Source organism: Daphnia carinata, chromosome 3 (genome assembly GCF_022539665.2).
Source record: "Daphnia carinata strain CSIRO-1 chromosome 3, CSIRO_AGI_Dcar_HiC_V3, whole genome shotgun sequence".
In the NCBI taxonomy this organism is placed as follows: domain Eukaryota; kingdom Metazoa; phylum Arthropoda; class Branchiopoda; order Diplostraca; family Daphniidae; genus Daphnia; species Daphnia carinata.
In genome coordinates, this window is record NC_081333.1 from 11,876,510 (window position 1) to 11,898,823 (window position 22,314).

At 40.1% G+C, this 22,314-nt stretch overlaps 10 protein-coding genes across 12 annotated transcripts; 4 read left to right on the forward strand and 6 right to left on the reverse strand.

The window, feature by feature from the left end:
* Positions 1-1,384: 1,384 nt before the first annotated feature.
* Positions 1,385-3,269, forward strand: LOC130698533 (serine/threonine-protein kinase/endoribonuclease IRE2-like). Its single transcript, XM_057521202.2, has 6 exons — positions 1,385-1,705; positions 1,813-2,091; positions 2,167-2,233; positions 2,301-2,383; positions 2,460-2,838; positions 2,932-3,269. Exons 1-6 carry the CDS (start codon positions 1,464-1,466, stop codon positions 3,079-3,081), a joined length of 1,200 nt encoding a protein of 399 aa, XP_057377185.1. The 5' UTR covers positions 1,385-1,463; the 3' UTR covers positions 3,082-3,269.
* An 858-nt stretch (positions 3,270-4,127) lies between these two features.
* LOC130698550 (adhesive plaque matrix protein-like) lies at positions 4,128-5,060 on the reverse strand. The gene is made up of 3 exons (XM_057521225.2): positions 5,017-5,060; positions 4,752-4,940; positions 4,128-4,684 (listed from the first exon to the last, which is right to left on the reverse strand). The coding sequence occupies exons 1-3, from the start codon at positions 5,020-5,022 to the stop codon at positions 4,238-4,240; spliced, it is 642 nt and encodes a 213-aa protein (XP_057377208.1). The 5' UTR covers positions 5,023-5,060; the 3' UTR covers positions 4,128-4,237.
* A 1,026-nt stretch (positions 5,061-6,086) lies between these two features.
* On the reverse strand, positions 6,087-8,837 carry LOC130698555 (adhesive plaque matrix protein-like). 3 transcript variants are annotated; one of them, XM_059494719.1, is made up of 3 exons: positions 8,805-8,827; positions 6,605-6,793; positions 6,087-6,537 (listed from the first exon to the last, which is right to left on the reverse strand). In XM_059494719.1, exons 1-3 carry the CDS (start codon positions 8,808-8,810, stop codon positions 6,106-6,108), a joined length of 627 nt encoding a protein of 208 aa, XP_059350702.1. In that variant the 5' UTR covers positions 8,811-8,827; the 3' UTR covers positions 6,087-6,105. The 3 variants fall into 3 exon arrangements, with proteins under 3 accessions (XP_059350702.1, XP_057377357.1, XP_059350701.1); XM_057521374.2 differs by lacking the exon at positions 8,805-8,827 and adding an exon at positions 6,871-6,891; XM_059494718.1 differs by lacking the exons at positions 6,087-6,537; positions 6,605-6,793 and adding exons at positions 7,963-8,472; positions 8,540-8,728 and having other exon boundaries at positions 8,805-8,837.
* Positions 8,838-9,842: 1,005 nt separating this feature from the next.
* Positions 9,843-10,697, forward strand: LOC130698553 (adhesive plaque matrix protein-like). Its single transcript, XM_057521227.2, has 3 exons — positions 9,843-9,883; positions 9,966-10,154; positions 10,222-10,697. The coding sequence occupies exons 1-3, from the start codon at positions 9,878-9,880 to the stop codon at positions 10,666-10,668; spliced, it is 642 nt and encodes a 213-aa protein (XP_057377210.1). The 5' UTR covers positions 9,843-9,877; the 3' UTR covers positions 10,669-10,697.
* A 1,019-nt stretch (positions 10,698-11,716) lies between these two features.
* On the forward strand, positions 11,717-12,607 carry LOC130698551 (adhesive plaque matrix protein-like). The gene is made up of 3 exons (XM_057521226.2): positions 11,717-11,762; positions 11,840-12,028; positions 12,096-12,607. Exons 1-3 carry the CDS (start codon positions 11,757-11,759, stop codon positions 12,540-12,542), a joined length of 642 nt encoding a protein of 213 aa, XP_057377209.1. The 5' UTR covers positions 11,717-11,756; the 3' UTR covers positions 12,543-12,607.
* Positions 12,608-14,599: 1,992 nt separating this feature from the next.
* On the forward strand, positions 14,600-15,561 carry LOC130698556 (adhesive plaque matrix protein-like). Its single transcript, XM_057521230.1, has 3 exons — positions 14,600-14,728; positions 14,801-14,995; positions 15,067-15,561. The coding sequence occupies exons 1-3, from the start codon at positions 14,723-14,725 to the stop codon at positions 15,469-15,471; spliced, it is 606 nt and encodes a 201-aa protein (XP_057377213.1). The 5' UTR covers positions 14,600-14,722; the 3' UTR covers positions 15,472-15,561.
* A 710-nt stretch (positions 15,562-16,271) lies between these two features.
* LOC130698558 (adhesive plaque matrix protein-like) lies at positions 16,272-17,129 on the reverse strand. Its single transcript, XM_057521234.2, has 3 exons — positions 17,099-17,129; positions 16,798-16,995; positions 16,272-16,737 (listed from the first exon to the last, which is right to left on the reverse strand). Exons 1-3 carry the CDS (start codon positions 17,102-17,104, stop codon positions 16,348-16,350), a joined length of 594 nt encoding a protein of 197 aa, XP_057377217.1. The 5' UTR covers positions 17,105-17,129; the 3' UTR covers positions 16,272-16,347.
* An 803-nt stretch (positions 17,130-17,932) lies between these two features.
* Positions 17,933-18,726, reverse strand: LOC130698562 (adhesive plaque matrix protein-like). The gene is made up of 3 exons (XM_057521238.2): positions 18,694-18,726; positions 18,378-18,578; positions 17,933-18,312 (listed from the first exon to the last, which is right to left on the reverse strand). The coding sequence occupies exons 1-3, from the start codon at positions 18,697-18,699 to the stop codon at positions 17,953-17,955; spliced, it is 567 nt and encodes a 188-aa protein (XP_057377221.1). The 5' UTR covers positions 18,700-18,726; the 3' UTR covers positions 17,933-17,952.
* Positions 18,727-19,548: 822 nt separating this feature from the next.
* LOC130698560 (adhesive plaque matrix protein-like) lies at positions 19,549-20,409 on the reverse strand. Its single transcript, XM_057521237.2, has 3 exons — positions 20,379-20,409; positions 20,048-20,263; positions 19,549-19,982 (listed from the first exon to the last, which is right to left on the reverse strand). The coding sequence occupies exons 1-3, from the start codon at positions 20,382-20,384 to the stop codon at positions 19,623-19,625; spliced, it is 582 nt and encodes a 193-aa protein (XP_057377220.1). The 5' UTR covers positions 20,385-20,409; the 3' UTR covers positions 19,549-19,622.
* Positions 20,410-21,237: 828 nt separating this feature from the next.
* LOC130698566 (adhesive plaque matrix protein-like) lies at positions 21,238-22,055 on the reverse strand. Its single transcript, XM_057521242.1, has 3 exons — positions 22,028-22,055; positions 21,707-21,907; positions 21,238-21,641 (listed from the first exon to the last, which is right to left on the reverse strand). The coding sequence occupies exons 1-3, from the start codon at positions 22,031-22,033 to the stop codon at positions 21,312-21,314; spliced, it is 537 nt and encodes a 178-aa protein (XP_057377225.1). The 5' UTR covers positions 22,034-22,055; the 3' UTR covers positions 21,238-21,311.
* Positions 22,056-22,314: the final 259 nt, after the last annotated feature.

Genomic DNA, 22,314 nt, shown 5'->3' on the forward strand with positions numbered 1-22,314 from the left:
ATTCCTGTCACCAACAGCAGATTTAGAAACGAAAAATTGTGTTACCATGATGACACGATGATGCTGTCATTTTGTTACTAATTAATATGTCGGTTGCTGATAAGAGTTGGATCACGACGTAAGAAAGTCAGGACTTGCCAAGTAAGATTAAGTCCTTCCCCTGCAACGGACGAACGAAGCGAAAAGTAGTGAAAAAGAAAAAAAAAGAGAATAGCGGTATGCGTCAAAGTCTATTTATTTTTTCCGGTTGCGTCCCAGTGTTCCAGTACATAAAAGATCTCGTTAAGTATCACGGAATGTATACCAAAAACAGTTACTACGTTCGAAAGTGTTGATTTTCTATAGAAACCAAGGGGTCACGTGCACCAACTAGATCCGGGAAATTTCCCAAATTTACGATAGGAAGTGAAACACTAGATTACTTACTTTGATCCATCTGTCTTCCGAGTGAAAAATGATAGCGTCTAAGTATGCATCTCTATAATCATGTCTATCGTATCTATAATCGTAATTCAACAAATCAGGTTCATGAAAGATTGATGTGAGAACGGCAAGTGTTCTATGGTAGGGAGGACAAGGAGGTTTCTATGGTAGAGGTGTATGAAATTGGTGTTGACGAATAACTATGATAGTGAACCCTGGTGCCCATCGCAAACGCATGCTATCTTAAAAGTCGAGCGGAAGAAGGTCTACACGTATCAAGCAGAAGACACGAGAGATAAGTTATCCGTTTGTGATGACCGTTGAGCCGTATATTCAATGTAGGCTGTGAAACTCCGTAGAAATGAATTGAGTATAACTATAAATAAATGGATTAAACGAAAGTCGGATAAAAGGTAATAAACTTCTTTTATTATTTGCGCTCCGCATGCCATTGTTGCGGCCCTCTCCTTGGCTTTCTGATCCTGAAATAGATGCAGAGGTCTAACCAAAGGCACCACTATATTATTGTGTTGCATATCCACCAAAGAAAATGGCTTTAAATTTTAACATGACGGATCTGATATGAAGATTAATCAGGTTCGCATCGGAATCTCCAACGCGAAAATCTAGCAGTCATTGCTGTGTAACATTCTAATGATAGGAATGGGTAAGAACTTCAATTACAATTGTACTGTGACCTCAGTTCAACTGTACCAACACCGTTGAAAAGGTTAAGCAGCCGTCTGCGTTTTTCACTTCGATAGTTTAAGTTAATCTTGCTTCATTTTCATTTTAATGAGTCTAATTTGGAAGGCCGGAATTTTTATTTTCGTATCCGTTTCCAGAACTGAGAGCCAATCGCTGTTGTGACCTAACACCTTGCAGCGAGTCCGCGGAACAGCGATGCGCAGCGGGAATCACGTGACAATCTGGAAGCCAATAAGATGATAGTGGAGGCAGTTAGCGTGGACGGCAGGACTGGCTTTTAGGCCAGTGGATCCATCGCAACGGCTCGCAGTCTATGACCGCAAGCGCTAATCATGGCCGCACCGAATCAGCCAGAGTGGACCACCCTCGGAAAATTAAGCCTACCCAAATCCGCCCAAACGAACGCCAAAAGTGTAGAAGTTCTCGTCTTCCAGGGACTTTACGATGGTAAAATTCCAGTCACTATTAAGCGAGCCAAAAAGTCGCTTAGCGTAGTCGACAAGAAAATCCTTAAGGACATCAATCATCCGATCATCACACGTTATTACACCACCGAAGCTGACGAGGAATTCTAGTACGATCGTATCATTTTTTTTTTTTTTTTTACGTCTTTTTATTTTGAAAAATGAAAATCCTTTTCGATGTTTTGTCTGAGCACCTGTGTCTCTTAAATCTTAACAGCTACATTGCGACGGAAATATCTACGGACACGTTGGAAGTTCTGGCTCTAAAGGGAGTCGAAGGTCGAAAGAATACGGAATCAGAATCCACTAAACCAGCGGTGGGCACTCACAAGGATGTTCTTCACCAAATCACTCGAGCTGTTGCCTACCTTCACAACAAGAAAATGATCCATGGAAACATCAATCCACAAAGTATTGTGATTTGCGAACAACCACCCACACTGAATGATCTTAAACCTTCACCTAGAGCCAAATTAGCCAATTTCGAAGTCGAAGGGTATGCATTTCTTAAAATTTTCTTTCTTTTTTGCATTCGTTTTTCATTTTTTACATTTGTCATGAATATTCACAGGGCTCGCGACGGTTGGAAAGCGCCTGAGTACGAACTGAAACCAGAGGATTTATCGCCGGCTTCTGATGTAATACTGCATCTATAATCAATTCGAATAAGATACATTAACAATAATGTAAGATTTAATGTAACAGATATTTTCATTGGGCATCGTCTTTGCATACTTGCTTTCCAATGGTCTACATCCTTTTGGTCCTGTTCATCTCCAACAGAGCAAGTACGAGCAACTTCCTTTAAAACACTATTTTATTGATATAGCCTATTGAACGTGAAAGTACGAAAAGCCGATGAAGTATTCTTTTTGGATTTCTCCACCTGTCTGAGGAGAAGCTGAACGATCCGAATGCCGTTGATCTTATGAAGCGGATGCTCGATAGCGATCCAACAACTCGAATTACCATAAAAGGTGTCCTTGGTCATCCTTACTTCATGGGAGCCGAGGAAGCCGTAGCATTCATCTGCAAAGCGGTCGATGAGGTTCTGAAACCCGAAATGAATTTGGTTAACGAAGGAGGCAAAAGTTCTATCATCAATGAACTGAAGAACGGCGAACAGCCCATCATTCGGGGTTACTGGAAACAATACCTAACGCCTTACGTACGGAAATTGATTGAACGTCGTAGTTACGATGCCAAATCGTTGCCTGGGCTGCTGTTAGCCATCAGGGACAAGGTATGCATCGTAAAAGACAAGGCTAAAGTCAATCGTGAAATTTTATTACCTTGGGCGTGTTTTCTTTGCGTCTGGCGACTTATTTCTTTGCAGGCGGTCCAGTATGCAGATCAGTCACCTGAAGTCAAGGCTGAATTCGGAAGTAAACCAGAAGGTTACTGGATTTACTGGTCGACATTGTTTCCTTCTTTACTCATCCACACGTGGAGAGTTGTGGCGGGTCGACTTGGATCGAATATTTGATTTCTTGTTTTGTTTTTCTTTATATTCTCCTTGAATTTCTTTTTCTTGCTATTTCTACATTTTCAAATTAGTAGTAGGTAGAGACAGAAAAATAGGGCAAACCAATCAGCACTATGTAACTGCTTTAATTTTGTTGTGGGAGGAAACGAAAATAAATCGACATCATGTGCTGCCGTTCTAATGTTTAACAGGCTTTCGTTTTCGACAAGCCAAATGCCCACCACTGAAGACATGAGGGGGAGGAAAAGCAAGGTCTTGACAATCTAATCGGAAAAGCGGCTGCTTCTTGAGGCCAAGAATAGAGCGTTTATTGATCCACGGTTGAGGTGACAATAACAAACTAGGATCAGCTGTTTCTAAACAAGTTTACGACTTTACCAAGTCGACAACATCTCCAGTGGCAACTGTCGACCGATAGTTAAACAATACAATGAAACGCACAGTAGAATGCCAGAAATGTATGGTATTTTATGCTGTGTTCTCTTTTTCTTTGTCTTTTTTTGACACCAGTAGAAAGGAAATGTATCCTTGTGTGTTGAAACTGAACGCTAAAAGTCTTTCTCTTTTTTTTGCTACGTTGAGCCAGACCAATACATCAGGATTGCGTAGTGTCGTTTGCCAAGAAAGATAAGAGGTAAAACCTGCTACTGATTCCACGAACGGAATGTTCTCTCCATATGCAAGTGTTGGTCTGAGCCGTCATTGCTGTCGACGCTCTTGACATGTCTTCCACAAGGAATGCATCAGGTCAGTTGAGACTAGAGAAAATCCCGACATATGGCGTTCAACCAAAGTGTTGGTCGTAAAACCGTGTAAATGGAAATTACAGCGGGGTGTGTATGTTTGTTATAAATAACTTATCAAAATCACGTCCAAACGATGAGGTTTAACGAACGGGAAAAAGATCTTGGATAATGTCTGGCATTACGGCGTTATGATAAAAAACACTTTTTTGGCGAGCTGACAATTCAGATTAATATATGGTTCATCTCGTTAGAGATATTACGGTATTTGAAACATCTACTGACACTCATTTATCTTTGAAATATGTCGAATAATTCTATTTATTTCTTTGTCTCCATACAAATAATTATGAATAAAATATGTTGTACAAGAATTGGTCGTCAACAGAGGCACAGCATTGTTTAGTACCCGATTAGTACTGCTTAGATGATTTGTAATTGTTTTGGTAAGAGGCCTTTGGATAAGCAGATGGAGCTGGGTATTTATCTGTCATGTACGGAGTAGATGGGTAGCTTGGTGGGTATTCAGCCTTGTATGAAGGGGCATTGTATGAGGGGGTAGGATAAGGGTAAGAAGAAGGAGCCTTGTATGAGGGGTTGGGTGAAGAGTAAGAAGAAGAACCCTTGTACGGAGCCGGTGCGTAGTTGTCGCCGTACTTGGGTTCTCCGGTATATTGCACGTCAGCAACGTATCCGTAAGAATCGGCCTTGTAGTTGACGGTCTGAGTTGTGCCATCGGGGAGATAGACGAAGTAGGATCCCTTAACGTTTCCATAGCCGTCACTAGACTCTTGTTGGCCGAAGTTGGTGTATGTATAGTCATCCTTTACTTTATAGGCGAAGTCGTAGGGTTGTGGAGACTATGAGAAAAGGGATGCAAATGTATAAGCTATCATGGTTCTTGCAACACTAAGTAATAACACTTACCGCATAATAGTCGGGGCCAGAATAATCTTTCTTGTTTTGATTGTAATCATTGTTGTAGTCTTGCTTGTTGTCCTTTTTGTAGCCCTGACCGTAGTTCATCGGCTGGTAACCATCACCTTTGGCGTAGGGGTCGTTTTGGTATACTCCACCAGCGGCAGCAACGGCAACAAGAGCGGCGAAAAGGAAAATCTTTTTCAAAATATTAACAATGAAACGAGTAAAAACGAGAATGTATGGATGACTTTTGAAAAAGAAGTTGGTTTACCTTCATGTTGGAGCTGAGAGAGTTCAAATGAAACTATGCTCTTTCGATGACTCCATCTGGGGTTTATATACCGCGCTTCTTGTATGAATTTGCTTTTATCCTCGGCTGGACTCGTTTTCGACACAAGCGCTGTCTGTTTCTCAAACCGGTGCATTACTACACTCCGCTATTGCATTACACAACTTCGTTCTCATTTAAATCGACATATTTGGACAAAGGCTTTTTGCCTCTCTGTGTGCGAGAAAGTAGTCACCTCGAACCAAAAATACATCAAAAGTATTTGTTTCAATCAAACGGCTATATTTAGTTTAATTATTCAGCAAACCTTTACTGACAAACGCATTTACGGCTTACAAGTCATGCAAACTGCCCTTTCATTTTGACGGTCACGGTTTGTTAATGCATGATTGTTTCTGTCGCATAATTTCTCTCCTCAATAGTCGTATGCTTTTTAGCTTACGCTATATTGAGAATGGATTTACACATTTTCAGTACCGAGGCATCAAATACAAATAGCATTTAACCATACATCTAGTTCAGGTTACACTGGAAATTCTTCGTATTACGTATGCGACTATTTCACTTTGATCTCCATGGTTTCGATGAATTGTACTACCATTTCTCCGGTAAAATGCATTGCACAGATGTTGATTTGCAAGAAATAGTGACCTTCAGTGAATTTCTGTGGTGAAATGGACATTGGATAACGAAAAAAGTCTATAAAGCTAGTAGCTTAAGAAGCACTCGAAAAAACGAAATAAATTCTTTTGTTGTAGCAAAGAATGAGTTTCAGCAAAAGCTAAGGAATTATTTTATTTCAACATTATGGATTATTTAAAAGAATTTACCTCGAAGATTTCTGTTTAATCATCAGGTAGCCATCAAAATCTGATTCGTTTTGGATTTTATTATTTTCAAGCTTAAATAATTGTAATATGTGGTATAAGATCTCATCTTTCACAAATATAAGGAACACATCATTTTTAGATATCTTCTTTTTATTCCTTAATCTCTAATCAAATAATTATGGATAACATACGTTGTACAAGAATTCGTCGTCAGAATGGCACAGCATTGTTTAGTACTGGTTTAGTACTTTTTGGGTGGTTTGTAATCGTTTTGGTAAGAGGTCGTTGGATAAGCTGAGGGAGTTGGGTATTTATCCGTCATGTACGGAGTAGATGGGTACATTGGTGGGTATTCAGCCTTGTATGAAGGGGTAGGATAAGGGTAAGAAGAAGGAGCCTTGTATGAGGGCTTGGGTGAAGGGTAAGAAGAAGCACCCTTGTACGGAGCCGGAGCATAGTTGTCCTCGTACTTGGGTTCTCCGGTATATTGCACGTCAGCAACGTATCCGTAAGAATCGGCCTTGTAGTTGACGGTCTGAGTTGTGCCATCGGGGAGATAGACGAAGTAGGATCCCTTAACGTTTCCATAGCCGTCACTAGACTCTTGTTGGCCGAAGTTGGTGTATGTATAGTCATCCTTTACTTTATAGGCGAAGTCGTAGGGTTGTGGAGACTATGAGAAAAGGGATGCAAATGTATAAGCTATCATGGTTCTTGCAACACTAAGTAATAACACTTACCGCATAATAGTCGGGGCCAGAATAATCTTTCTTGTTTTGATTGTAATCATTGTTGTAGTCTTGCTTGTTGTCCTTTTTGTAGCCCTGACCGTAGTTCATCGGCTGGTAATAATCACTTTTGGCGTAGGGGTCGTTTTGGTATACTCCACCAGCGGCAGCAACGGCGATAAGAGCGGCGAAAAGGAAAATCTTTTTCAAATTATTAACAAAGCAATGAGTAAAAAGAAGAAATGAATGGATGACTTTTGAAGAAGAAGTTGGTATACCTTCATGTTGGAGCTGCGAGAGGTTCAAATGAAACTATGCTCTTTCGATGATTTCATCTGGGGTTTATATACCGCAATTCTTGTACGAATTTTCTTTTCGCTGTCCTCGGCTGGACTCGTTTTCGACATAAGCGCTGTCTGTTTCTCAAACCGGTGCATTAGTATGCTCCGCTATTGCATTACACAACATCGATCTCATTTAAACCGACATGGTTGGACAAAGGCTTCTTACCTCTCTCTGTGCGAGAAAGTAGTCACCTCGAATCAAAAATATATCAAGAGCATTTGTTTCAATCAAACGGTTATATTTAGTTAAATTATTCAGGACACTTTTACTAACAAACTCATTTGGGGCTTACAATTCATGCGACCTGCTGTTATTTTGACTCTCAAAGTTTGTTAATGCATGATGGTTTCTGTTGCATACTTTCTCTGGTCAATAATCATATGCTTTTTAGCTTCCGTTATATTGAAAATTGATTTGCACATTTTCAGTACCAAAAGATCAAATACTAATGGCATTTGACAATACCTCAAGTTCAGGTTACACTGAAGATTCTTCATATTACTTATGCGGCTCTTTCATTTTGATTTTCATGGTTTCGATTAACTCTACTACCATTTCTCCAGTAAAATGCATTGCACCGGCGTTGATTTGCAAGAGATTGTGACTTTCAAGGAATTTTTGTGGTGAAATGGACATTGGATGACGAAGAGCGACTATAAAGCTAGTTGTTTACGTGGCGTTCGCAAAAGCGAAGTAAACTTTTTTGCTTCGAGCAAAGAACGAGTTTCAGCAAAAGGAAAAAAATTATTTAATTTCTATATTATGGATGTTTAAAAGAATTAAGTCAAAGATTTCTGTTTAATCAACAAGCAGCCATTAAAATTTGATTCGTTTTGGACTTCATTCTTTTCAAGCTTACATACTTATAATATGTGGGATGAAATCTCATCTTTCACAAATAGAAGGAGAACATCATTTTTAGATCTGTTCTTTTTATTCCTTTAATCTCTAGTCAAATAATTATGGATAACATAAGTTGTACAAGAATTCGTCGTCAGTATGGAACAACATGGCTTAGTACTGGATCAGTACCTTTTGGATGGTTCGTAATCGTTTTGATAAGAGGTCGTTGGATAAGCTGAGGGAGTTGGGTATTTATCCGTCATGTACGGAGTAGATGGGTACATTGGTGGGTATTGACCCTTGTATGAATGGGTAGGTGCAGAGTAAGAAGAAGGAACATTGTATGAGGAAGTAGGTGAAGGGTAAGAAGAAGGAGCCTTGTATGAGGGGGTAGGATAAGGGTAAGAAGAAGGAGCCTTGTATGAGGGCTTGGGTGAAGGGTAAGAAGAAGAACCCTTGTACGGAGCCGGAGCATAGTTGTCGCCGTACTTGGGTTCTCCGGTATATTGCACGTCAGCAACGTATCCGTAAGAATCGGCCTTGTAGTTGACGGTCTGAGTTGTGCCATCGGGGAGATAGACGAAGTAGGATCCCTTAACGTTTCCATAGCCGTCACTAGACTCTTGTTGGCCGAAGTTGGTGTATGTATAGTCATCCTTTACTTTATAGGCGAAGTCGTAGGGTTGTGGAGACTATGAGAAAAGGGATGCAAATGTATAAGCTATCATGGTTCTTGCAACACTAAGTAATAACACTTACCGCATAATAGTCGGGGCCAGAATAATCTTTCTTGTTTTGATTGTAATCATTGTTGTAGTCTTGCTTGTTGTCCTTTTTGTAGCCCTGACCGTAGTTCATCGGCTGGTAACCATCACCTTTGGCGTAGAGGTCGTTTTGGTATACTCCACCAGCGGCAGCAACGGCAACAAGAGCGGCGAAAAGGAAAATCTTTTTCAAAATATTAACAATGAAACGAGTAAAAACGAGAATGTATGGATGACTTTTGAAAAAGAAGTTGGTTTACCTTCATGTTGGAGCTGAGAGAGTTCAAATGAAACTGTGCTTTTTTCTCGTTTTGATGTGGGGCTTATATACCATATTTGACATACGGGCTTCTATAATGGCTAACTCGCTCTAGTTTCACAACAGCGAGGTTTAGTTTTAAATATGGCGCAACTACCTTTTATTCCTGTTCCCATCTGTAGTTACCGCACCGATAAGTATAACGCTATATGGTCTTGGCATGAAGCATTTAGATATTACGTTACTTAGAATTTGTATTTGCTGACTCGCGTTAGTGTCACGCGTTTGTTTCAGTAGCCTTCCTGCACATAGTCATTCTTCTGTGATATTCATGCTATACGTACGAGTCGTCTTGTCCAGCAATATAAATACACCTTCCACATTTCTCACTTTATAGAGGATGAAAACCTTGAATGACTGATAATATTGCGTTGTCACCCATATCTATATTTATGGAAAACAAATATACATTATTATATGTTGTTGAAAAAGGTGACTCTTTTGTGCCGTTGCAAAACGATTGGTCTAGTAAATCAGTTTTCAAAATTACGCGTCGTAATTTTTGTCTTTGACGTGAAGAAAAGGTTCCAAACAGTTTGATGTTCAATGATACCACATATATTTAATGGGAACTATTTGACTTTAAATGTAGCGAAATTGAAAAGCGGCAACAGTTCCGAAAAACATTCATTCAGTTCAAGAGATTAACAAAACCGGAATATATTCCCAAACATAATGTTGCACCTTGCGCTTGTAATTTCCAGCTTCTAGAATGGAAATTTTTCCCACTAGTAGAATTCATTTAAGCAAAACTAGGGCAGGAGTTGATTAAACCCATAGTATGTAGTTTAAGAAGCCCAAAACAAATAGCTCACCATAGGAGGTCACCTTTAATGGAAAATCGCATTTACTCTTAAATTTGAAAGTAAATTTACACTGGAATGAATAAATAAATAAAAAAAATAGCTAATGAGTCTGAACGTTCTTTAGTAACCATATACCAATTCGTGTATATAAACCCCAGTCGTAAGCATCGAAAGAGCACAGTTTCATCTGAACTATCTCAGCTCCAACATGAAGGTAAGGCAGCGTTCTGGAAATTCGAATACCATAATTAGAATACCTAGTCTTTTACCATTCATTATTATTGTTTTTCAAAAAGATTTTCCTTTTCGCCGCTCTTGTCGCCGTTGCTGCCGCTGGTGGAGTGTACCAAAACGACCCCTACGCCAAAAGTGATGGTTACCAGCCGATGAACTCCGGTCAGGGCTACAAAAAGGACAACAAGCAAGACTACAAAAATGATTACAATCAAAACAAGAAAGATTATTCTGGCCCCGACTATTATGCGGTAAGTGTTGTTACTTAGTGTTGCAAGAACCATTATAGCTTATACATTTGCATCCCTTTTCCCATAGTCTCCACAACCCTACGACTTCGCCTATAAAGTAAAGGATGACTATACATACACCAACTTCGGCCAACAAGAGTCTAGTGACGGCTATGGAAACGTTAAGGGATCCTACTTCGTCTATCTCCCCGATGGCAAAACTCAGACCGTCAACTACAAGGCCGATTCTTACGGATACGTTGCTGACGTGCAATATACCGGAGAACCCAAGTACGAGGACAACTATGCTCCGGCTCCGTACAAGGGTGCTTCTTCTTACCCTTCACCCAAGCCCTCATACAAGGCTCCTTCTTCTTACCCTTATCCTACCCCCTCATACAATGCCCCTTCATACAAGGCTGAATACCCACCAAGCTACCCATCTACTCCGTACATGACGGATAAATACCCAACTCCCTCAGCTTATCCAACGACCTCTTACCAAAACGATTACAAACCACCCAAAAAGTACTAAACCAGTACTAAACAATGCTGTGCCATTCTGCCGACGAATTCTTGTACAACGTATATGTTATCCATAATTATTTGATTAGAGATTAAGGAATAAAAAGAAGATATCTAAAAATGATGTGTTCCTTATATTTGTGAAAGATGAGATCTTATACCACATATTACAATTATTTAAGCTTGAAAATAATAAAATCCAAAACGAATCAGATTTTGATGGCTACCTGATGATTAAACAGAAATCTTCGAGGTAAATTCTTTTAAATAATCCATAATGTTGAAATAAAATAATTCCTTAGCTTTTGCTGAAACTCATTCTTTGCTACAACAAAAGAATTTATTTCGTTTTTTCGAGTGCTTCTTAAGTTACTAGCTTTATAGACTTTTTTCGTTATCCAATGTCCATTTCACCACAGAAATTCACTGAAGGTCACTATTTCTTGCAAATCAACATCTGTGCAATGCATTTTACCGAAGAAATGGTAGTGCAATTCATCGAAACCATGAAGATCAAAATGAAATAGCCGTATACGTAATATGAAGAATCTTCAGTGTAACCTGAACTTCATGTATGGTTAAATGCCATTTGTATTTGGTCCTTCGGTACTGAAAATGTGAAAATGAATTCTCAATATAACGAAAGCTAAAAAGCATATGACTATTGGCCAAAAATATTATGCGACACAAGCCATTATGCTTTAACAAAACCTTGACAGTCAAATGACAGGGCAGGACGCATGGATTGTTAGCCCTAAATGAGTTTGTCAGTAAAGGTTTGCTGAATAATTAACTAAATATAGCCGTGTGATTGAAACAAATGCTCTTGATATATTTTTGGTTCGAGGTGACTACTTTCTCGCACAGAGAGAGGTAAGAAGCCTTTGTCCAAATATGTCGATTTAAATGAGACCGATGTTGTGTAATGCAATGGTGGAGTTTACTAATGCACTGGTTTGAGAAACAGACAGCGCTTATTTCGAAAACGAGTCCAGCCGAGGACAGCGATAAGAAAATTCATTCAAGAATCGCAGTATATAAACCCCAGGTGGAGTCATCGAAAGAGCATAGTTTCATTTGAACTCTCTCAGCTCCAACATGAAGGTAAACCAACTTCTTTTTCAAAAGTCATCCATACATTTCTCCTTTTTACTCATTGTTTTATCAATAATTTGATATAGATTTTCCTTTTCGCCGCTCTTGTCGCCGTTGCTGCTGCTGGTGGAGTGTACCAAAACGACCCCTACGCCAAAAGTGATTATTACCAGCCGATGAACTACGGTCAGGGCTACAAAAAGGACAACAAGCAAGACTACAACAATGATTACAATCAAAACAAGAAAGATTATTCTGGCCCCGACTATTATGCGGTAAGTGTTATTACTTAGTGTTGCAAGAACCATGATAGCTTATACATTTGCATCCCTTTTCTCATAGTCTCCACAACCCTACGACTTCGCCTATAAAGTAAAGGATGACTATACATACACCAACTTCGGCCAACAAGAGTCTAGTGACGGCTATGGAAACGTTAAGGGATCCTACTTCGTCTATCTCCCCGATGGCACAACTCAGACCGTCAACTACAAGGCCGATTCTTACGGATACGTTGCTGACGTGCAATATACCGGAGAACCCAAGTACGAGGACAACTATGCTCCGGCTCCGTACAAGGGTGCTTCTTCTTACCCTTCACCCAAGCCCTCATACAAGGCTCCTTCTTCTTACCCTTATCCTACCCCCTCATACAATGCCCCTTCATACAAGGCTGAATACCCACCAAGCTACCCATCTACTCCGTACATGACGGATAAATACCCAGCTCCATCTGCTTATCCAAAGGCCTCTTACCAAAACGATTACAAATCATCCAAACAGTACTAATCCAGTACTAAACCATGTTGCCTCTGCTGACGACCAATTCTTGTACAACATATTTTATTCATAATTATTTGTATGGAGATTGAAAAGTAAATAGAATTATTTTAACGCAATATTTCAACTATACCTTATATTTGTCTAACGAAAATACCATCGACATTCTGAACAGCCTTGTTGAGCACTTACCGCAACCCTTGTTTAAATCAACTTATGGCAATTCGTCATAGAGTGCCAAATTCTTCCCAGAATTGTGTCTTTTAGTTTTCATACACCTAAATAAATAAATTCGTTTCGCAAACTCAAAAGAATAGATGAAATAGTAAATGCCATTTAGAATTACAATGCATCTCTATATACAATGAAAGCAACCTAAATTGGATTCTCGATTTTAATTTTGGATTTCATCGTCTCACCGAATTTTTTTCGCATAAAATCGTCCTCAACAACAACTATTACTTTATATATTCCATCAGTGAAAAGCTGAAAATCAAACGTCTCGGTGTATTATTCAAAGCTTTCGCCTGAATTAATGATCAACCGATAAAGATAATGACGTAATAGCTGTTGGCAATATACTAGTACTATAGAATTTTACGTCTATTCAACAAAATAATTTGTAGCCAAAATAAAGAACCAGATTTTATTTGATCATACAAGCATTCAGGTTTTTACCATGCTCATCCATAATGTTGAATGGTTCGCATTAAGCCATTCAAACTGTTTGGAACGTAATGGCTAGTAATCAAGAAAACCTCGTTCCAGATCTCTTGGTGAATTTTTAATTGCAAATTCGTCGGTTAACAAGCGCGTATTAATAGCGAATTTTTCTTTCTTCTCCTCGCCCTTTTTTCCTTGAGCCAGTTTGAAGGAAAAAAAAGCGACCGTCACGAGCCTGCAATGTGAAACTTTTATTTTCAAATTGTGGCTGGACGAAAACGAACTTGTGAATTTTTTGGCGAGAAGAAAGTATGAAATCACTGAGCGTTCCGCGTGAGTCTGTCGCTCTTGTTTGCGGTGTAGGGAACACTTTCATCACTTGCGCTACCCTTGCGTGTTTCGGTATATTTTTTTTTTCGGCAGACGAAAGCAGATGACTTAGTCACGATTCGGAGATAAGTGATGCCCAGCCTCTCTGTTTAGCCGAATGGCAAATGTTAGGGATGTTGCAGAATATTTCGTAAGCTATATTTAACCTCAAACAATCGAACTTCAGCCATGAAATTCTTATAGTAATTTCAGTTTGGATGTTTGAAGGCAAAAGCAATCGAGAAATTCAAATATACCGCGGGGGTTTATGCAATCAATATAAGAGGTAAACTTGTTGTGACAGAAATAGGACCTCATTTCACCACTGGTTATTTTAGCTTCAAAGATAATGTCCTTTTTAGTTCAATATATTTGTATAATACAACCTCGATTTTGTGGTCTCGTTTGTCATTTGCCCATCGACTCTTTAATTGCCTGGCAAAGTTTAGTATTTGCTTGAAAAACCTTCTTTTGCATTCTAACTATGCTAGACTTTTAGGTAATGACGTCAAACTATTCTTCAAACAGGTATCATATAACTAATTCCTTTCTTTCTCATCGGCCGATACAATAAAAAACTGGCGAAGACATAGAGCTATTGCCCAATATTTAAAAAAAAATGCACACAATCATGAAATTTGATATGAAATTGCAGAAAGGGGGCAAACGTTGAAGAACCCAACAATCGTATGCAATAAACAAAAATGCTGTCACGAAAAAAAAATAATAAGGTAATGAAGCGAAGCAAACGCTGAGAAAGGAAAGTACAAGTGTGCGTACACGCTTCTAGATTATGGTCGCAATGTGCCAAACAAAATGAATCGTGACATAACACGAACTGATGGGAGAATCGTGTAGTACAGCGTGCGTTGACGTCATTACCATATAGCGCTGCTTGTAGCGAAGAGGTGAGTAACTTTCTTCGCCGGTGCCACCGGGGAGGCCCTTTCGAGTCCGTCACCATTGGATGAGCATTCTAAACCCAAAACTGTGTCAGCTGTACTCAGGACCCGGTGACTGATCTAAGTGTGTAATAAATGGGTAAACCAAGATCTCCCTGCAAACGCCACGCCCACCAAGCGATTTGAAATCGTATAAAAGGAAAGCCAAAACGGTTTGAAAAGCATCAGTCTCATTTGAGTCATCGCAAGTTCAACATGAAGGTAAAACTGACCGTGTCTTGCAGCAAACTTGAGTCTAAAGATATTAACACACTTTAAATATTCATCGCTCAGGTCTTTCTCTGCATCGTTCTCGTCGCTTTGGTTGCCGTTAATGGCCAATCGTATCCTAACAGGCCTTCCTACAAGTCACCGGCCTATCCATCACCGAGTTATCCGACGTACCCTAAACCTTCATACCCATCTTATCCCAAACCATCGTATCCTAGCGCAGATTACGCCAGACCTGCCTACCCACAGACTTATGAGGTAAGCATATCGAATTTTGAAAGATTCACGGTATACAAGCCATTTCATTATGTGGACTACTTTCAACACAGACACCAACGCCGTACGATTTCGCATGGGAAGTGAAGGATGCCTACAGTTACAACAACTACAATCATCAAGAGACTGGTGACGATAAGGGCTACGTTACTGGATCCTATAGCGTTGATCTTCCCGATGGACGCAAACAGACTGTTGCTTACAAGGCTGATGATTACACCGGATACGTCGCTGACGTCAAGTACGAAGGAGAAGCTAAATATCCTGAAAACAAGCCAGCTCCTTACAAGCCTGCTGCTTATCCGGAATATAAACCAGCCTATTCTTCGCCCTCGTACCCAAAGCCATCCTATCCTAAACCGCCTTACAAGAACGATTATCCAGCTCCTTCTTATCCGTCATACCGACCTCCGTCTTATCCTTCGTATCCCGCACCTAAATACCCCACCAGATATTAAAGTATTTTATAAAAATTATTCAAACATTATAATGCAAGCCTCATATGACAAATGCAAATTATTCTTATCAAATACAATTATTGGAAAGAAGTTTTGCCTAGACCTTTCAATTATTGGTGAATGCTTTCGATAGGGGAAAAAACAAATGAGCGCATCCAAAAACTTAAAATTTGCTAGGATTCTAGATCGAAAGTAAGAGTATTAATATAATGTTCAGGAATTCATTTTTGTTTATTTGTTTTAGTACATAATGGACTTTTATTTTACTGGAAGCGCAAAATTTTTGATGGAATCGCTGGGATGTGGAAAAGTGGAGTTGGTTACAGAAGTTTGTGTGCACTGTCCATCTTCATTATCGTTTTAAATAACGATTAAGATAACGATGTGCCACATAATGCTTCGCAAATGTGAAGGCCTTTCGATTGATTATCCTACAAAAAAAAACGTGAAGTGAAATTGTTGGATAATTCGTGAAGAATGTCGAAATTTGGACTTCACGTTTTATTCCCATTTCTTTGTGTATACATGTAATTGTGTACACTGGCTTTGTGAAAATTTAAATGGCGAAACAAATTTTTCACACAAGATTTTAGTTACTTTCTTTATTGTAAAATTTACAATAAATTGGCTGAAGAGAAATTGACAAAATAAAGTGACGGCTGGTTGTTCAGTTATGTAGCCTAAATACAAAGACATCGGTCAAGATAGTCTCGTTTTGCAACGATCAGTGCAGCAGGGTGTAATCAGCGAAGACTTTTCACGGCGTTTGCACAGAAAAGTAACATTCCAAAAGACTTTGGTTTTCTTACTAAGATAGAATGTATTTTAGTTCAAGATAATTTGATTTACAATGGACTTATAATCGTATTCACGCATCTAATATTTGGTTGGATATTTGGGTGATGGATAAGCTGAGCTTGGATATGCAGGGCTTGGGTATTTCGGAGCGGAATAAGCTGGGCTTGGGTATTTTGGAGCAGAATAAGCAGGGCTAGGGTAAGATGGGCTTGGGTACGCTGGGCTTGGGTAACCAGCGGGTTTGTAAGCTGGCTTGTATTCCTTGGCCTCTCCGTCGTATTTAACATCAGCGACGTATCCGGTGTAGTCATCGGCTTTGTAGTCGACGATCTGAGTGCGACCATCAGGAAGAAGAGTGCGGTAAGATCCGGTCACGTATCCTTTATCATCAGCGGTCTCTTGGTGAGCGTAATCGTTGTAGGAGGGATCATCCTTTACGGCCCAGTTGAAGTTGTACGGCATGGGGGCCTACAATCCAATGCATTAATCGTTAGATAAGATAAACAAGAGGTTCTTTTCGTGACTTACATATTCAGGAGTCTTGTAAGATGGAGACGGATAGGCAGGGGCAGGGTAGGCCGGAGCTTTGTAGGCCGGAGCTGGGTATGCTGGTGCGGGATATGCCGGAGTAGGGTACTGTGGCTTGGGGTATTGTGGCTTGGGGTACTGTGGCTTTGGGTAACCCTGGGAGGCTACGACGGCGATGAGGGCAGCAAGAACAATGATCTGCAGTTTAAGAATAGACCAAAACGAGATATTGAGCTCACATGAAAGACATCAGTATTTGCTGCTATCTAGCCAAGTTTTTGTTGCTGCTTGAGTTCCTTACCTTCATGTTGATGTGTTGGAAGTTTGGAAGTAACTGTGCCTTCTCGGTTGTTGGAGAGGAGTTTTTATACCGGTGGAAAAAGAAATCGAATTAGGGTTGGACCAACCAAACACCACGAAACCATCGGCTGGCCTTCAATGTCGACCTATCACTTTAAGAAACTATGGGATTTTTGTGAAACTTTGCTGTGTCGCTGTATTTTCAAATGTTCTGTCTGAAATATTCAGTAGCAATATGTATTAGCAAAAGGATTTTGTGACAGTGTCCCAGTTTGACAAGTTCTTTCGCTTACATGTAATACGAATAAGATTTAGATCTTAAAAAAAATTATGGCAGTTACGATTATGGAGAAAATCTTTCACATTTTCCAAGAGTTTTATTAATCGGGAAGTCTACTGCAAGAGTGCAGGTTTAGGAGCCTAACAGTTCCAGCAGATATTCATAAAATCGAAATTTGGATATCTCTAGTTAATTCACTTCTGATCTCCCGGCTAAACTTACAGGATCATTTTGTTAGACCAACTTGTATCACACTATCATGGTGCAGTTGTTCATGCACTGATTTTTCAAATTTAATTTCTACGGAGGTTTGCCTTATATACTGACGTTTTTTAATGTGTGCTTAGCTGTCCAAAATTATCGAAGTTAAACTAGGGATTAAAACTTTCCATGCGGAGTTTCAAAAGCTTTCCATTATGTTATCATTTCAATTAGATGATGCTGGAGCCTTAAATGCTGTAGTTGCTAAAGTTGTAAAAAACAACAGTCTAGTTGCGACTTATTTTTCTTTGAAAACATGTATTTCAGTTCGAGATAATTTAGTCTACGGTTGACTTTTGATCAGGCAAGTTCATTTAATACTTGGATGGATACTTAGGTGATGGGTAGGCTGGGCGAGGATATGATGAGCTTGGATATTTGGGAGCAGAATAAGCAGGGCTTGGGTAAGTTGGACTTGGGTACGATGGGCTTGGATAACTAGCGGGTTTGTTAGCTGGCTTGTATTCCTTGGCCTCTCCGTCGTACTTGACGTCGGCTACGTAACCGGTGTAGTCATCGGCTTTGTAGTCGACGATCTGAGTGCGACCATCAGGAAGAAGAGTGCGGTAAGAACCGGTCACGTATCCCTTGTCATCAGCGGTCTCTTGGTGTGCGTAATCGTTATAGGAGGGATCGTCCTTAACGGCCCAGTTGAAGTTGTATGGCATAGGAGCCTAATATGTTGTAAGAAATGTGGAAATGAATACCAGGTAATGGTTTTTACGTGCTAAACACTTACGTATTCCGGAGTTTTGGCATAAGCCGGAGAAGGATAAGCTGGTGCAGGGTAGGCTGGAGCTTTGTACGCCGGAGTAGGGTATGAAGGTGCAGGGTATGCCGGAGTGGGATATTGCGGTTTCGGGTACTGGGGCTTAGGGTACTGTGGCTTGGGGTAACCCTGGGAGGCAACGACGGCGATCAATGCAGCGAGAACGAAGACCTTTGATAAACGAAAAGAGGAATCCCAACAACATATTCAATTCACAGAAAACACTTCATTTTTGCTACCATATAGCTACTTTGTACTAGTTTCTGTTTCTACTTGAGTTTCTTACCTTCATGTTGTTGTCTTGGAAGTGTGATAGCAACTGTGCTCTCTTGGTTGTCGGAGAGAGGCTTATATACCGGCCCCGAAAAGAAATCGAGTTAGGGTTTGGTCTAGCACAGAGCATGAATCACTTGTTTTGGCCTGGCCATCAGTACCAATCTGTCACTTTCTGAAATTACTTTGGTTTTCAAACATCTTCTTGTTCTAAGGTAAATCTGTATGTCTGTTGGTTGACTTTAGTCCTTTGATCGTATAGGAAATTTGTCACATCAAAGGCCGAGTTTGATAGGTTATTTTGTTTCGCGCATGAAACAAAATTTTGCAGTCGTGATAAATATTCATGGCAAGGAACCCATAATGTGCCATTCTCTCATAAGCAAGAACTTGTATGAACCTGTTGAGAATATCGCAGAATCACAGGTTCGGACGTGCGAACGCTCTGCCGGTTTCTTAAATTCGGAAATTTCTTCAGCTTTTCCACTTCAAACTAGCTCACTCGCTTCTGATCTCATATCAAAGTTAACCAATACTTCGTAATTCTCATTGGGTTACCAGTTAGTTTCGAAAGTGTATTTTATGTATCCTTTTATTCGTAAAATATTCAACTTAAATTATAAACTTTCATTTACGTTTGCTTGACTATGAAAAACTACCTAGCCTACACTTAGGTAAAATGTTTACTACGACAGATTTCGAAAAGTGTCTATGTTTTAGTTTAAAATGGCTAATGTCCCATTTCGAAATGCTTTAGCAATTTCAAGTATGAAAGTAAGGTATCTTAATTTGATATTCCCTGATCGCTCAAGATAGCGATTCGTGCTCTTTACTCAAACTGATTTATTGATAATATAATTCGATTCGATTGTTTGTTACGATAGAATGTATTTTCGGTTTGCGCGTTTAGTTTATAGTTGGTTTATGACTGGGCTGACTCATCTAATATTTGGTTGGATACTTAGGGGATGAGTAGGACGGACTAGGATATGACGGGCTTGGATATTTAGGTGCAGAATAAGCTGGGCTTGGGTAAGATGGGTTTGGGTACGCTGGGCTTGCGTAACCAGCGGGTTTGTAAGCTGGCTTGTATTCCTTGGCCTCCCCGTCGTATTTGACATCAGCGACGTATCCAGTGTAGTCATCGGCTTTGTAGTCGACGATCTGAGTGCGACCATCAGGAAGAAGAGTGCGGTAAGATCCGGTAACGTAACCCTTGTCATCAGCAGTCTCTTGGTGAGCGTAATCGTTGTAAGAGGGATCGTCCTTAACGGCCCAGTTGAAGTTGTATGGCATAGGAGCCTAATATGTAGTTACAAATGTGGAAATGAATACCAGATAATGGCTTTTACGTACTTAAAACTTACGTATTCAGGAGTTTTGGCATAAGCCGGAGAAGGATAGGCGGGTGCTGGGTAGGCTGGAGCTTTGTACGCCGGAGTAGGGTATGAAGGTGCAGGGTATGCCGGAGTGGGATATTGTGGCTTGGGGTACTGCGGCTTGGGGTACTGCGGCTTGGAGTATTGTGACTTGGGGTAACCCTGGGAGGCAACGACGGCGATCAATGCAGCGAGAATCAGAACCTGTGATAAACGAAAGGAGGAACCACAGCAACATACTCAATTCACAGGAAACACCTCGCCTTTGCTACCATGTAGCTATTTTATACTAGTTTCTGTTTCTATATGAGTTTCTTACCTTCATGTTGTTGTCTTGAAAGTGTAGAAGCAACTGTGCTCTCTCGGTTGTCGGTGAGAGGCTTTTATACCGGCCCCGAAAAGAAATCGAGTTAGGGTTTGGTCTAGCACAGAGCATGAATCACTTGTGTTGGCCTGGCCATCAGTACCGACCTGTCACTTTCTGAAATTACTTTGGTTTTCAAACATCTTCTTGTGCTGACGTAAAATCTGTAGATCTGTTGGTTAGTTTTAGACCTTTGATCGCATAGGAAATGTGTCACATCAAAGGCCGAGTTTGATAGGTTATTTTGTTTCGCGCATGAAACGAAATTTCTCTGTCTTGATAAATATTCATGGCAAGGAACACATAATATGCCATTCTTTCATATTAAACAAGAACTCATATGAACCTGTTGATAATATTGCAGAAACACAGGTACGAGCGAAAATTCGGTCGGTTTCTTAAATTCGAAAATTTCCCCATCCCTTCCACTTCAAACTCAGCTCACGCGCTTCTGGTCTCATATCAAAGCTAACCAATTTTTCGTAATTCTCATTGAATTATCAGTTAGAATCGAAAAGTGTATTTTACGTATCCTTTTATTTGTAAAATATTTAACTTATACTATAAACTTTTATTTACATTTGCTTCACTATGAAAAACTACCTAGCCTACACATAAGTCAAATGTTTGCTACGGCAGATTTCGGAAAGCTTTCTATGTTTTAATTTTAAATGGGTGATGCGTCATTCTGAAATGCTTTAGCTACTGCAAGTATGAATATTAGATGCGTTAATTTGTTATTCCCTCATCGTTCAAGATAGCATTTTGTACCGTTTATCAAAACCGATTTATTGATAATGTTATTTCATTTCGATTGTTTGTTACGATAGAATGTATTTTCGGTTTGCGCGTTTAGTTTATAATTGACTTATGACTGAACTGCCTCATCTAATATTTGGTTGAATACTTAGGGGATGGGTAGGCTGGGCTAGGATATGCAGGGCTTGGATATTTAGGTGCAGAATAAGCTGGGCTTGGGTAACCAGCGGGTTTGTAAGCTGGCTTGTATTCCTTGGCCTCTCCGTCGTATTTGACATCAGCTACGTATCCGGTGTAGTCATCGGCTTTGTAGTCGACGATCTGTGTGCGACCATCAGGAAGAAGAGTGCGATAAGATCCGGTAACGTAACCCTTGTCATCAGCAGTCTCTTGGTGAGCGTAATCGTTGTAAGAGGGATCGTCCTTAACGGCCCAGTTGAAGTTGTATGGCATAGGAGCCTAACATATAGTAACAAATATGGAAATGAATACCAGATAATGGCTTTTACGTACTGAAAACTTACGTATTCAGGAGTTTTGGCATAAGCCGGAGAAGGATAGGCGGGTGCTGGGTAGGCTGGAGCTTTGTACGACGGCGTAGGGTATGAAGGTGCAGGGTATGCCGGAGTGGGATATTGTGGCTTGGGGTACTGCGGTTTCGGATACTGTGGCTTGGGGTAACCCTGGGAAGCTACGACGGCGACGAATGCAGTGAGAATGAAAACCTGTAGATAGAAGAGAAGATGAACCTAATTAAGAATTTAAACTCGCAAAAAACACTTCAAGTTTGCTATTATATAGCTAGCGACTTTGTACTAGTCTAGGTTGCTTCTTGAGTTCCTTACTTTCATGTTGTTGTCTTGGAAGTGTGGAAGTAACTGTGCCTTCTAGGTTGTTGGAGAGAGTCTTATATACCGGTGCCAAAAAGAAATCGAGTTAGGGCTGAACCGAGCAGCATGGATCATTAGTTGGCCTTCAGTGTCGACTTGTCACTTTCAGAAATTATTTTGATTTTTGTGACACCTTTCTTTGCGTGCTTACTTTCAAATAGTAAGCATTTCTGACAATGATATGTTATAACGTTTACTAAACGTCTGGCACTTGAAAAATGTTCTTGTCAGGTTACAAACGT